The sequence below is a fragment of the Antechinus flavipes genome, chromosome 2 (genome assembly GCF_016432865.1).
Source record: "Antechinus flavipes isolate AdamAnt ecotype Samford, QLD, Australia chromosome 2, AdamAnt_v2, whole genome shotgun sequence".
Lineage (NCBI taxonomy): Eukaryota > Metazoa > Chordata > Mammalia > Dasyuromorphia > Dasyuridae > Antechinus > Antechinus flavipes.
The window spans coordinates 102,027,118-102,041,026 of NC_067399.1; the positions used below are offsets into that span (position 1 = coordinate 102,027,118).

General features: G+C 32.4%; 1 protein-coding gene across 3 annotated transcripts in view; it reads right to left on the reverse strand.

The window, feature by feature from the left end:
* PSME4 (proteasome activator subunit 4) overlaps positions 1–13,909 on the reverse strand; it is a 112,743-nt gene that overhangs the window by 86,864 nt on the left and 11,970 nt on the right. For all 3 annotated transcript variants that reach the window (XR_007950315.1, XM_051975270.1, XM_051975269.1), the window contains exons 2-3: positions 8,632–8,772; positions 3,772–3,888 (exon numbers count right to left, since the gene is read on the reverse strand). Coding sequence is in view for 2 of the 3 variants with exons in the window: in XM_051975270.1 (XP_051831230.1) it covers positions 3,772–3,888; positions 8,632–8,772 (258 nt within the window). In the remaining variant the exon portion in view is untranslated. The remainder of the gene's footprint in view (positions 1–3,771; positions 3,889–8,631; positions 8,773–13,909) is intronic.

The window sequence follows — 13,909 nt, forward strand, 5'->3', positions numbered from 1 at the left end:
TTTCACAATATGAATTTAAATGCAGTTTTAAGCAGAAGAACTCAAAGAGTAATTTGAAAAATCAATAAAATGTCCAATACTCAGGAAGAAATAAAACATGTAATTTCTTCAGAAGTACATACCCTATTAGAGAAACAATGAAGAATACATAAGGAAAAGAGCATCACTAAAAAGCAGAAGTTGGTTAAAATAACTTCTGTTTTAAAATGTAAATTATGTCCTTCAGAAATTTTTATGTCAAGATATTTTCATTATAACAATTGACTTTATAGAGCTTTTTCATGGTTTCAAATATTTTGGTTAACTAATTTGACTATATTGTAAAAATATATCTATACTGACAAAAAAGGCTAAGGAATTTGTCTAAAGGTCCATTGAAAATCTCAGAAAAAAAATTCTTACAAACACTTTTAAAGTCCTTGAAGTCTAATAACATGTCTAGACTATTACTCAAGTTTTCATAAAGTGTAGACAAATTGCATTTTAATTTTTTAGTTAATTTTTCTAGGAATGGCACAAAAATATTTCAAATTACCCCATGAATATCTGATACGTCTATATATCTATAAGTCACTGCATAAATTTTTATTCCAACAAATCTGCTTTCAGGTGTTTTGAAGAATTCCTCCCTTTTTGATAAAGACATTTTAGAAAATGGCACCAGCTTTAGCCCTATCACTAAATATATGGACTTAATTCTTTGGGTAGCAGTTTAAACGTGAAAAACCCATACATTAAAAAAACAAATCATTTTAGGGTTTAAGAGGCATATATTTGAAGTGCAGAAGGGGAAAGGGAAGCAAAGTTTCATTTGTAATTCTAAAAATAAAAATGCTAAATTACTTAAAAAGGAGGGATTAACATTTTTGATAGTTCATCCATCTCATTACAAGAAAAAAAAGATTAAAGGTAAGAATTATACAATTTGACTATAAAAGATTTTGCAGAACAGTGATGAGATATTTCAATGTTTCAGCATTTCAGAAAGAAGTATGCTGGGACATTTGTTCCACAATGTTGCTTCTGTCAGGTGAGCTCTAATAAAAAATTAATTTTTTAAAATGCCCTTCTCTGCTTATATTCTTAATAAATCCATCGACTTATAATAGCTACATAATGTCCATCTAAGTAGAGGTTGTATGGGACAGAAGGAATATTAAGATTATTTACATGAACTGGCTTGAAATTTTGCCTCTGCTATGTGACCAGGTGAGTATGGCTAAGTCACTTTAACTCTCAGGGCCTCAGTTTTCTTATTTGTAAAATTAAGGGGTTAAACCTAAACCATTTCCAAGTTTCCATGGTTTCTTTTAGCAATAAAATTTTGGTTCTATAATAATTCTGAATTAGAACAAAGCCAATGCCATAATGCAATACGAGGATATTATGAATCCATTCCCAAAGAGCTCTAATAGTTTTACCCTAATCCTTACAACTCAATTGAGGGACAGAATAGAGAGGAGCTGTGGATTACTTTGTCTTTTTTTTTTTAACTATTCTACCAGAGTACATTGTACACAGAAGGTTTGAAAAATGGATGAGTGACTGATTACTTTCAAGAATACAACTACAGTTCTGTCCTTTATCCTGAATTCTAGGTATTCACTTACAAATGCCTACTATATATCACTACTTGGATGTCCTCCTGGTATCTCAAACTAAACATGTTAAAAAACTAAACTGTCCTATCCCACTCCCAATCTGCTCACTTTTAACTTACCTACTTCTGTTGATTTAATACATTCTGTAAGACATTCAGGTTCTAAATGTGATACTTTCCTCTCCTTTACCCTGCTTCTTCCCACCATGATCCATTATTTACCAAATCACAGTATCTTTTACTGAATACTCTTCATTAACTTTTACCATCTTCATTATCTTTTTTAAAAATTATTTTTATAATAGCTTCCAGATCTATCTCCTTAATGCTAATCTTTCCAATTTTTCTTTCACCAATTAAAATTAACGTACAGGTCTTATCACATCACCTTCCAACTCATTCTTCAGTAGTTTCCCCTTGACTAATATAACAACATACACATTTAATCTATAATCAAAACTTCCTAATTTTATCAACCTACCCTTTTCTGTTTTACCTCCTATTATTATTTCCTTTCATATATTCTATGTATTTATTATTCTTTATTTTGCCTACTCCTACCTTCTGTCCTTTTATACATATATTTTCTTCTGGGAATTAACTCTCCTCATATATTTCCTTACTGAAATTCCTTTCTTCCTCCAGGAAAAAAAAAATACATACATACATACATATATTTTTATATATGGGTTGTATGTGGAGGTGTGTGTATACATATACGTACACATACACACATCATCTTATATTTCTATATCTCCTAACACCCTGTGAAATAGTGCAAGTATTGAGACAAAAGGAAACTGAGGTCTAGAAAGGTGCAATGATTTGCCCATGGTCACATAATAAGCATTGGAGTAAAAACTCAAATGCTATTATTTATGTTCTTTCTACTATTACCATTTTACCTCTATCATTTCCTGCCTCAATAAGCTTACAATCTTACAGGAGAGATAAGTATATAAATCACTATAACACTTTAAGAGAGGCCCACACAATGTGACACAGATTTAAGAGGGGAACATTTCTAGCTAAGAATGGGAGTAGAATTGGGGAAGGCTTCATGAAGAAACACCTGATCTTAGTTCTAAGCCACTATATAAACAAACTACAATTTTCTTGACAGCCCTGGCACCTTATACCACGTAGAAACTTTACAAAGAGGTGTACTGCAGGATGAAATGAAAATATGCCACCTATTAGCAATAGGTGATAGATATAAATTTAAACTATTAACTAAAATTAAACTCAAAGATTAGCAACACAAATATACTCACCATATTTATGATTCGTTCCCTTGAATAATAGAGAATTATTTATATTAACTTAAACCAAATTTATTCAAAGCAAGAGGAAATAAATACAAAGGTAACCTATAAAAATACTTACTGTCTGGAGGAACTACATCATAAAATGATTAAAGGAACATATCTGGATATTTACAAACAAACCTTAACTTAGCAGAGAAAAGGTATAAAAAGCAAAGTAGAAAAAACAGAAAAACCAGAACATGTTCTGGGTTAAAATTCTTCACTTAACCCAAGAGACCATTTCATATTTATATCAGGGAGCTGGACTAGATGATGGAAGGTGGGGGAAATGGAAATATTTCTGTCACATTAAGAAGACAGACTTTCAAAATATGAGGTAAAAGAACAAATAAATCAGATATCTCTAAATAAAAATAATTTATACTATTTTGACCCTCATGTACCAAAAAATGGAAAAATGAGGAAGATGACTGGTAAGGACACCCACCCTAAAGCAGTGGGGGTGGAGGGTATAAAGTCATCATTCTGGGATTAATCAGAAGATTCACACATTCTGTAAGGACTAGTATAAGGTTCAAAGACAACAATGGGAGAGGTCAAAGAACCAGAAGCTGCATGTGAAAGCCACACATAGCCCAAGAACCATGGTTTATATATCACTTGAGTTAACCATGAAATAGGGACTTAAACCAAGGAATATGAATAAGTTATTATGTCAGGACGAATGCTGAATCCTTTATAAAATTATAAAAGTTTGCTTAAAGGAAGATATGTATATTTTTTAAATGCTTAAATATAAATTTCCTTGATTTCACACTCCAAATATTGATTTTTTTTTTAAATCACAGTTAGTTCCCTAAAAGTCTATAGCCCTCCAATATGTATTTGAAATAGAATACTTACTTAGGAAACCAATTTAATCCCAGATGTTCTGTTTTGGAGTATAATATTCGTTCTACCATGTCATAAAGTGGTCTCCAGGGTAACTCCAAGTCATCTCTGGAAAGAAGTTCTTTTTTCCTAAATTAAAAATCAATTGTAATTTTATTTTTAAATCAAGAATGGTGTGAGCATTTAATAAATATTATTAAAAAATGAAAAGCATAAGCCTCCCCTAAAAGCATTTCATTTTAGAAGAGAGTTTTACTTTTCACCATGTAAATGAAAGCAATGGGCATAAATGGATCCAAAAGAAATTAATACTTTAATGCATCTTTATTGAGAAGCAATATAGTGAAGTGGAATGAATTAGTTAAAGAGGTGATGATATAATTAAGAAGTTCTTAAAAATGAAAATGGGGGAGGGAAGAAGGAGAGAAAAACATCCCTATATATTGCCACTGAGTTAAATGTTAGGATTACTACAGGTGTGACAAAGAAGAAATACAAAAATGGATTAATATTCTTGGCTTTAGGTATCTAAATGGAAATGCACAAAATATTTGATACAAAATGAAAAACAAGTAGAGTGAATCAGAAAAACTCGATATGGAACCAAAGTATCTACCTTCAAATCCTAACAATTGGGCTGTGTTTCCCCCCTCAATAGTAATTTTTTTTTTCAAATACATGTAAAGCTAGTTTTCAATACTCATTTTTGTAAAACTTTGTGTTCCAAATTTTTCTCCCTCACCTCCCCCCACGAAAACAAGCAATCTGATATAGGTTAAATATGTACTAGACCTTTAAACATCACCATATTTGTCATATCGTGCAAGAAAAATCAGACAAGGAAAAAAAAACACAAGAAAGAAAAAAAAACCAACAAGAAGGTAAAAATACTATGCTTTGATCCACATTCAGTCTCCATAGTTCTTTCTCTGAATGTGACTGGCATTTTCCATTCCAACTCTAATGAAATTCCCTTGAACCAACACATTATTAGAAGAGCCAAGTTCATCAAAGTTGATCATCACATAATCTTATTGTTATTGTGTACAGTGTTCTCCTGGTTATACCCATTTCACTCAGCATCAATTCATATAGGTCTTTCTAGGCTTTTTTGAAATCAAACTACTCATCATTTCTTATAAAACAGTAATATTCCATTACCTTTCCGTATCATAACTTATTTAGCCATTCCATGTGACACATTAGAAAACTTCTTGGGATGTCAATGGCCTCATCAAGAAAATGAAGGTACTAGAACAGATATTCTATTAAAAAGTCCCTTCCACCTGTAAACTTTGGACACATGGAGATCATTCACTTAGGTCATGCATTTCACAACTTGTCTAAGGCAAAGGAAGAATAAATCTTATCCAAAGGCAACATAAAGACATAGTGAAGTTATGGAATATCATTATGTACACGTACACACACACACACACACACACACGCCTATGTGAAAATCCTCACAGGAAGGAAGAATGGAAGACTAATGAAAAGAAAAATAGAATAGATATTATGATTGAAGTATATTATAGAAACTCAAGTCAAATGGAGAAAATAGGTAAGGACTTCCAAAAATACATCACATAGCTCAGATAGGAGTGAGCTAAAGAATTGATGAGGAATTTGGAAACTTCCAACTTTCTAGATATTTTATAGCATTTTATGAAGGCTAAAAGCAGGCCAACTGAGGAAGTCTTGGCTTATTGATAATTTCATCCTTCAAAAGATGAAATAGAGAAAACGAGAAGTTGTACAAGCCTAATTATAAACAAATTACTTCCTACAGAAGGGGAATGAGAATAAATTATTTAAAGCAAAGTTTTTCAATCTTCGAACTGTGAACTTGTTTTGTTCTAACATCTTGATAACTGTGCTTCAAAATGATTGGGTTTTTTCCCTATTTATTTATTTTATTTTATATTTTTCTGAGAAAGGATGCCTGGGCCAAAAGCCATGACACAAAAAAGTTAAGAACTGCTTTAAACTCAAAGGGCAACAACTATGACTTTTGATTCCTAGCAAAATGGTTTTTGAATAGTTAGAAAAGGAGAAACTGCCACATATGTTTAAAAACAAAATATACCAGGTTTACGTTATTTACTATTAAGATGTGCTCTGTGTTCTGTGTAATTTGTTTGTCTGTTTTGTTAACTTAAGAGCCCTGTTAAATTTAAGAACAATGATCAAGTTTGGGAATTGGTTACTTTAATACTGAACTCCAGCTGGAGAAAACACTTGATTATGAATTTAAAGATGATTTTAAATTTGGGAAATTTTGCTGTTGCCTATGCAGGCTAGAATTAGTTATCTTTAAGTATAAGATCTTAAAATAACAATAGCTTGTTAAAGAAGTTCTGTTAACTTACCTGAAAGGGGTCATGTGCCTCTCATTAGGTAAAGTATGTAGCAAAAAGGATCTGACTTTTCTGAAAGCTTCAATTCTGGCCAAGTTGGAGCTTAGGAGGAGTCCATTGGAATAATGGCCGCATGGGGCCAGAAGGAGAAAGAAACTATGCTGTTTCATTATTTGAAATGAGATAGGAAAAGCAGTTTTATATTATTGGGAATTTAAAGTTATTTGTTACCTATATTATAACATTGTAAATTATGTTTTTTTGAGGTCTAGGACATGTCAAGGTTTGTATATTCAAATTACAGGAAGGCATTTGACAAAATCTTCTTCCCAATCCTTGTAGATGAGAAAAGAGATGATAATACATTTGGATATTTTTGGAACTAAATGAAGGGATCAACGGACTGGAGATTAATGGATTAATGTTAGCTGAGTATAAAAGGGTTCTTGGCTCTCATCTATCACAAAAGTACAGACCAAGTTAAGTACAATATGCTTGACTCCAGTGCCCAGTCAGAGCTCATTTTAAGAGAAATAGTATGGTGGACTGGAAAGTCCTAGATTTAGAGTCAGAGAAACCTGATTTGAATCCTGGCTTTCCTAAACATAGCCCCATAGGACCTTAATAAAAATAAAACTATGGTTCTCAGTTTCCTCATTTGTTAAATGAGAAGACCTGTCTAGATGATCTTTAATGTTCCTTCTGGGTATAAACTCTTAGAAAATTTAGAAATATATTGCTTAGTTCTGAGCACCACATTTTAGGAAGGACACTGAGAAATAAAAATAGGTAGAAACAAAAAATCTCACAGTTGCTCCTGAAATATATCCAAGGATGCAATCATAAGAGGACTGTTTGGAAAACCTGAGAATGTTTAATCTTAAAAAGATATGAAAAAGACTTCTGATATTTGTTTTCATTAACCCATATAAATAATTTTCATCTATAGGTGAAAACTGTAGGAGACTTCAACATTCTACAAGGAAAAATTTATCAGTCACCATTAAGACATCTCTGAGACTACCCCACACTTCTCAGACTGACTAATATGACAGAAAATTCTGATTAATATTGGAAGGAATGTGAGAGAAGTGAGACACTAATGAAAGCACTGTTCATGGAGTTGTGAATTACCAAAACATTTTAGAGAGCAATTTATTACTATACTCAAAAGGACTATAAAACTATGCATAACCTTTGACCTAGCAACACCACTACTAAGTCGGTATCTCAAAGAGCTACTTTTTAAATCAGTAAAGAGAGAATGACCTTTTTATTTTGCTATATTTATAGCAGCATTTTTTGTAGTGACAATGAAATGAAAACTAAGGGAATGTCCATAAACTGGGGAATAGCTGAACAAGTTGTGGTACATGATTGTGATAGAATATAACTGTGCTATAAGACATGATGAGTAGGAAGCTTTCAGAAAAACCTGGAAAGACTTACATGAAGTGATAAAGAAAAGTGAGCACAACCACATTATAGTACACAGTAATAGCAATACTATGAAGATCTACCTAAAGAAAGATCTGATTGTGACTGAATACAGATTGAAGCATATTTTTTTTTAAAGCTTTTTCTTGAGGGTTTTGGTTTTTTGGGGGAAGACCTATGTTTTCTTTCACAACACGAATTTTATGAAAATGGGGGTGGGAAGGAAAGAGAGAATCTGGAACTCAAAGTTTTAAAAACAGATGTAAAAAAGTTGTTTTACATATTACTGGGGAAAATAAAATATTAAAAAACACATATTATATGATAATCAACTATAAATGACTTAGCTATTCATAGCAACACAATGATCTAAGACAATTAAAGCACTCAAATGATGAAAAATACTATCCACTTCCAGAGAAAGAATGGATGGGAATCTGAATGAAGATCTTAGGATACTATTTTTCACTTTACTATTTTTGTAGTCTTTTTCTTTTCTGTGTTTTCTTTCACAACATGGCCAATATGGAAATGTCTTGTGCAATTACATGTGTACAACCTATTTCCAAATGTCTGTTTTCTCAGGGAGGAAGAAGGGGAGAGAACATGGAATTCAAAATTTTAAAAACCCATGTTAAAAGTTGTTTTTACATGAAACTGAAAAAAAAAAATTATTAAAAAAAAAAAAAAGTTGCCCATAGAATAGACAGCCTTATGGTGCAAAGTTGCCCCATCAGTGAAAATCATCAAGTGAAAAATGAAAAATAAGTTGCTGAGTATGATGCAGAGAAAGTTCCTGCCTTGGGCACGGTTTGAACTAATGTCCTTTGAAGTTCCTTTCAGTTCTATGAACCTATGTCTAAGAGTCAAAGAATTCAGAAATGAATTTTCATTGTAGTTATCAGGAAATCTATCATGGAAAAAGGTGACTATTACAATAAAGTTACAAATATATTAACAGTATTCACCAAAAAGTTTCTAAGTAGAAATTCTTTATTTAGTTTCCCATTAGAGAATATGTATTTAAATTTCATAAAAACCCTTCTGGGAAAAAAATTCCAGAAAGATTCCAACTTACTTTAAAAGATTTATCAAGAGACGGGCAAATCCCTGCATCATGCTGATCTCCAGCTTTGGAATTGATACCAGCTCATATAATAACTTGATAAAAAGTACATGATCTTCTTTGCTAAATTTTCTTCCATAAAGCCGAATATATCTAAAGAGGGAGGAAAACATATGTTAAAGAAACATATAATCAATGTGAGTTTTTAAAAAGCATATATCCTACCAGTCATTTCTATAACATTTCCATTTTTGTACAGTTTTGTCACTTTTTTCTCCAATTCCATTTCCCCTTAAGATATCAATATGCAAACAATTCTCATTATTTACTTTTTGTAGAGAATTGTGATTTTAAGTAGTAAAAGTATTATAATATTTGAGATATAATCATCCTAGAGACAATATTTAATACAAAATTTAAAATTCTACTTCTGCGTATTAATCTCTATTTCACCCCAAGGTACCTTGAAAACATAAATTTAGAATTCTTTTCATAGGCAAAATGTCATTCAATAACATAACTGCAGACCTTCTTGGAAGGATTTAAAAACAGAATCTAGAGAAATCATTTCTCATAATATACACTGTAAAGAGAAAGAATATTTAGTAGTAAGTGTAGAAGATACAATTTAAATTTTTCACAATAGGACCTCTAAAATGTGCATATAAGAGCTATAAAATGTATTGTAGATCTGGTACTGATTTCCAAAAGTTAAACTATATTAAAAATAAAATTATCTTGCTTTTTGGTAGCTGGGCCTGAGCTTATATTTCCTTTAAAAGAAAAAAAAAAGTTTATAATTTCAAGTCAATACAGTATATATTAAAAAACTTTACATTTTAATAGCCTTAAACTTTCCCCCAAAACATGCTTGAATTTAAGTAACATGAACTATAAACAACTCAGCAAAAGTATATTAGTTTTCTTTAAAATAAACTATTGGACATTTAATAACAACAACAATAATATAGCATTTACATGTCACTTTAAGGTTTGCAAAGCATCACTTCATCTTATACTTTTTATTCCTTCCACATCACAACTTTTTCCCATCAAGGTTTCAGTATAATGCGGGTGAACATATAAAATTAAATGAGGGGAGTTTTATGGAAGCTTCAGATAAAACTCTAAGGCAAATCAGAGAGCCTATTAACAAACACTTAAATTAGCCCAAATTTTAGACAAACTACTATAAATATTCTGTAAAAGAAAATGAAAAAAAATTCAGACTTCTCTGGTACAAAGAGAAACCCCAAAATTTTTATGTGTAGATTTTCCACTGAAGGAAGCGTCACATCCTTCACTCTCAAGGTGTATCATTAAAGCATGGTGTGGTCCTCCCAGACAAAGCCAAAAAATCTGTACCTACAGGTGGCCTTTTCCTTGATATTACCAAATCCTTAATTCCTTTCCCAGTTATTTCTCCTATTCTACTGACTTCTTTTCTTTACCTACCAATAAAAGACCTAAGGTATTCTATTAACCTTATAAAGGTAACCTTGCTCCAGCTACTTCTCAAGCAATTTCCTCTTCTCTCTCTTTCACTGACAATGACAGACTGGACAGAAACTAATATGGGGATTCTCAGGTAAGGAAACTTCTACCAATGCACACCAGAACTTTCTCTGTAACACAAAATCTTAAGAGGGCTGTCAGAGCACTGAGAAAGAATTTTAATCCAGTGCACTTCCTAGGCTTTCAATGCCAGCTCTTCAGCTATTACCCCATGCTACCTCACTAAGCTTCTCTACACTTGCTGCTGCTTCCAATTTCAAACACTAGCTCCTCAATGCATTTTCAATACTGATGCTTCTGAGATCACTAGTGATTTTCTTATCAAATTCAATGTCTTTTTTTCTTCTTTATAAGTCCTATGTATATCACCTGATCCTAGTGAAACAGAAAATTTTGGCCATTCATTCCATGGAAGCCTACCTTCCATGACACTCAATTTTCATGGTTTTCTTTTTATCTCTGACAGCTTGTTCTGTCACTTTATCCAGCTTTTCTTCATGTTTCTATTCACTAAATATTGCTATTCTCTGAGTTTCTGTCCTCTTTTCTCTTAGCCATCTCATTTACTTCTATAGTTTTAATTATCATTTCTATGAAGATAACTGACAAATGTACATATATAAATTTATTTCCCAAGAACTCTGGCTTTGCATTCCAGTAATCAGCTGTGTAGAGAGACAGTTAGATGGCACAGTGCTTAAAGCATTGGAACTACAGCCAGAAAGATTTGCATTCAATTTGACCATGGACACTACTAGCTAGTTTCCATAACTATAAAATGGAGATTAAAACTAGCATCTACCTTCCAGAGTAGCTGTGAGGATCAAATGGAATAATATTTGTAAGACATTTAGCACAGTGCCTGGCACATTATAGGCACTTAATGCATGTTTGACACTTTACCTCTCTGCATCCATGATCCACTAATACCTTAAACTCGTGTTCTGAACTGGTCAAGTTTCATGTCTTATATGCGAGTTCCTACTCCTCCACTAAATAAAAATACATACTCTCAACTTCTATAATGCTTTGATTATATCATCAATTCTCTCAGGCTTGAAATCTTAGCATCCTCTTAGAGCTTTTACATTTCCTTAGGATCCACATGCAATCTAGCTGCCAGACTCTTAACCTCTTTCCCATTCTTTTTTCCTTTTCATTCAGATTGTCTTTCAAGTTCTAGACTCCATTACCTTTCCTTTAGATTAGCATTGCAGTCTAGTTGATTTCCCTGTCTCCAGTTTCTCCGGGTCTCCATGTCACAAAATCTTAATATATCACTCTGATTATTTAATTCTTATATTCAAAATCAATATTGTTACTGTCTTCCCATTACCTTCTGAATAAAGCATTAACTTGCTCATTTATAATCTTGCTTCAGCCTGTCTTCTACTCCTTTTATGTTATTCTAAATTCTAGCCAATGTGAACCATCTTACATTATCCTGTCTTTTCTTGCGCCAAGCTAACAGTCATACCCAAAATGGCCTCTTCTACTGCTCGCTGAATTCCTTCCCTTCATTCAGGGTCTAATATGGATTTTACCTTCTCCATTTTGAAGGCTTCCAGTCTTTACTTACAGAAGACTAATAAGTGGGAAATATATTACCTTTCAAAGCAAACCAGTCTACTTTTGGATAGATTGTTATGAAGTGTTGCTTTAAAGTCAGCATGAATATATTTGCTTTTTCACACAAGTTTTCAATTTTGCCCTTGGGAGTTAAGGAGAATGAGTCTAAAACCTTTTCAAGATTACCAAAGCTTTTTTTTTTTTTCCTAATAACTGCTCACTTATGCTGAGCTTAAAAGTTCTCACATTCATGTACACACATGCATGCGCATGCACGCACACTCACACACACACACACACACACACACACACACACACACCCCTCTAATTCTTTTTCTGACACATTTCAATCATGTAAATTCCATTCTGTATTTCTGAAGCTGAATTTTAAACCCAAGATTCAGACATTAAGTCAAAAGTTTACTGGTTTCTAGAGTGGAGCTATACTAACTATAGTTCTTAAAATGTGATCCCTTAGGATAATACTTTGCTTTGCTTAACTTAATTTATGGTCCAGTAATGGTATAACAGAATTAATGCTTATCAATTCCTAGTGTCTCTTTCACTAAAGTCAACTGATGAGTATATGCAACACAGAGTATGGCACAACTTTCCCTAGATGAACAGCATGAAATTGATTCGTCAATCTGCATAATGGTCTCTTGATTTTATTCATGGTAATATATTAATTCAACTGAGGTAATAAGTCAGCCATTTACTATGACACATATATTATATTTAACACAAAAAAGGGACAGATAATAAAGCAAGGAGAATTATGTAAAAACAAATGAGCAAAAGAAATAAATCAGCATTCAGAGATGAGAACATAAAAGAAAATTTTACAGCACGAATTTTGACATTAAAAAGTAGCATTACTGGGGCAGTTAGGTGGCTCAGTGGATAGAGCACCAGCCCTGACCTGAAACACTTCCTAGCTGTGTGACCCTGGGCAAGTCACTTAACCCCAATCGCCTCAGGGGGGGGGGGGGGGAAAGCATTACTGCAAAACCTACATTTTAAAAAATGACTAACATAGGATCACTCCTTTCCTCCTTTGTTATAAAAGCTACATGAGATGAGTTTTACTAAGGCTTTAAAAGAAATAATAGAAACATATTACCCCTTATCTATTTGGAAAAAATTATTCAAATTCTGGGTTCCATAAGATTCCTAGGAGAATTGAAGCCTAGTAGTGAATTTGTTGTGAAAATACAGAATTTGTCAGGTTTCTGAGACATACTAAGTCTTCCCTTATTTTCTACAATTCTCTCTCCACTTCCCACAATTAAATAACTCCTATTTTTATATATAGCCTAATAAATTCTCACTCTATTACCTCTTTGGAAACATCTGAAAATCCTAAAGATAATCAGAAGAACCTAAATAAAATAAAACAAAATATTTCATAAAGTCAATGATAACAAATTCATTATCTTCCAATCCTCACGTAACAAAAACCAAATAGTAACAGGCAATACAAAGCTTTTTAAAAAAATCTTCCTCCCCCCCCACAACCTTTTACAATTACGTAAATGCTTTAATTTTTAGTCTCACTAAGCTAACATTCAAATGCATGCCAGAAACAGTAACTATTTAATAAAATATACGATGCAGTGAAATATTTGTTTCTACTATGCATTGAAGATGTTAGCCTAATTCATAATGTTGATTATGAAAACAAAACAAAAAAACTAAATTATACCACACTGTAGAAATGTAATAAAAAAAATAACAAAAATCTGGGAGTAAAGTTATGCCGCAAACTTTACCATTAATCAGTTATTTAATTTCAGAACAAAGGGTTTAGCATAACACTGCATTAGATTAAACTGGAAAGTGTCTTTTATATCATCTATTCAGCCTAATACTTGCAGTTAGTGGGTCAGTCAACAGGCTCTTATTAAGTGCTTACTACGTACCTGTCCCTGTACTGGGGATGTAAGGAAAGACATTAAATTTTTAGTTGCAAAAATTGAGGCTCAGACAGGCACTGGCTTGTCCAAGATTACTCAGGTACAAATTAACAGCACCAGGACTCAAAGTCAAGTCTTCTGACTACCTGCTGGGGGCTTTTTCTATTTTGTCAAAAGTGAGAAAATAGCCAAGTTTCCATCTTTATTTCAAAGCAACTTTAAAAAACACCATTTTTTTTTTTTTAAAAAACAGTGAATAACAGATAAATTCCCATGAGTGAAAAAATATC